Source organism: Physeter macrocephalus, chromosome 10, assembly GCF_002837175.3.
Source record: "Physeter macrocephalus isolate SW-GA chromosome 10, ASM283717v5, whole genome shotgun sequence".
Lineage (NCBI taxonomy): Eukaryota > Metazoa > Chordata > Mammalia > Artiodactyla > Physeteridae > Physeter > Physeter macrocephalus.
Genome location: NC_041223.1, coordinates 59,565,556 through 59,566,449, shown reverse-complemented (window position 1 = coordinate 59,566,449; position 894 = coordinate 59,565,556). Strand labels below are relative to the sequence as shown.

At 46.3% G+C, this 894-nt stretch overlaps 1 protein-coding gene across 1 annotated transcript; it reads right to left on the bottom strand.

Annotated features, from left to right (window-relative positions):
* Positions 1-203: 203 nt before the first annotated feature.
* LOC102991969 (H/ACA ribonucleoprotein complex subunit 3-like) lies at positions 204-419 on the bottom strand. The gene has a single exon (XM_055087382.1). It carries the CDS (start codon positions 396-398, stop codon positions 204-206), a length of 195 nt encoding a protein of 64 aa, XP_054943357.1. The 5' UTR covers positions 399-419.
* Between the last annotated feature and the right edge of the window lie 475 nt (positions 420-894).

Genomic DNA, 894 nt, shown 5'->3' with positions numbered 1-894 from the left:
TAATTTTTTAAAACTTAAAAAAAAAAAAAGGATGCTACTACGATTGCCTCACAGCAAGCATGATCAAAGGCAATGATGAGACCGGATTCCAAAGAGCAAGGGTCGTAGGAAGGCTTCAGGGCTCACAGATTGAAGAGCTTGGTTTCAGAAAGTCTCTTAAGGGCTAGCAGGCAGCAGAAGAGACATGAAATTTTAAGACATCCTCAGAGAATGGGGCGCGGTTGCTGGGTCATGAGCACCTTGAAGCGTTTATTGATCGTGATTTGGTGTCGAGAATATTTGTCATCTGGGGAGAAGTGAACGGGATGGGTGGAGCAGGTCTGTTGTCCCATAGGGTCAAGTTTCTTCGCCGTATAGACCCGGTCCCCCTGCTCTTTGAGGTAATACTGGAAAAACATGACCACACCGAAGTCAGAGGTTCCAATTCCGTCCACAGCTGCCTCTAACTGACCAATGTAAGGGTAGTTCTGCCCACCAGTGTGGGACCCAGACTCCTCCTGCCTAGTACCTTCTCCATATTCTATGGCCTTGGAATCCATCACTGGATCTTCTCCATCCAGCCTACAGAAAGGAAGCTCAAGAGAGTGCAGAAGTAGCCTGCATCACTTCCACCACTTTTTCTTGGCCAGCATCTAATCATTTGGCCCCACCTAGATGCAAAGAGACTGGAGGATATAATCTAGCAGCATGCCCAGAAGAGAGGAGAACAAGGTTCTGAGAAGACACCCTCACTCTCACTAGTCATCCTTGGCACAAAGGGCATTCGTAGGCAGGTTACTTGAGATGTAAAGATGAAAAGAGAAAGCAATGTCTTTACAGTCTATCAAAACAATGGCATAGTTATGATGTGATATTTTACGAGCACTAAATGGCTTGGCCCATAGTAGGTGCTCA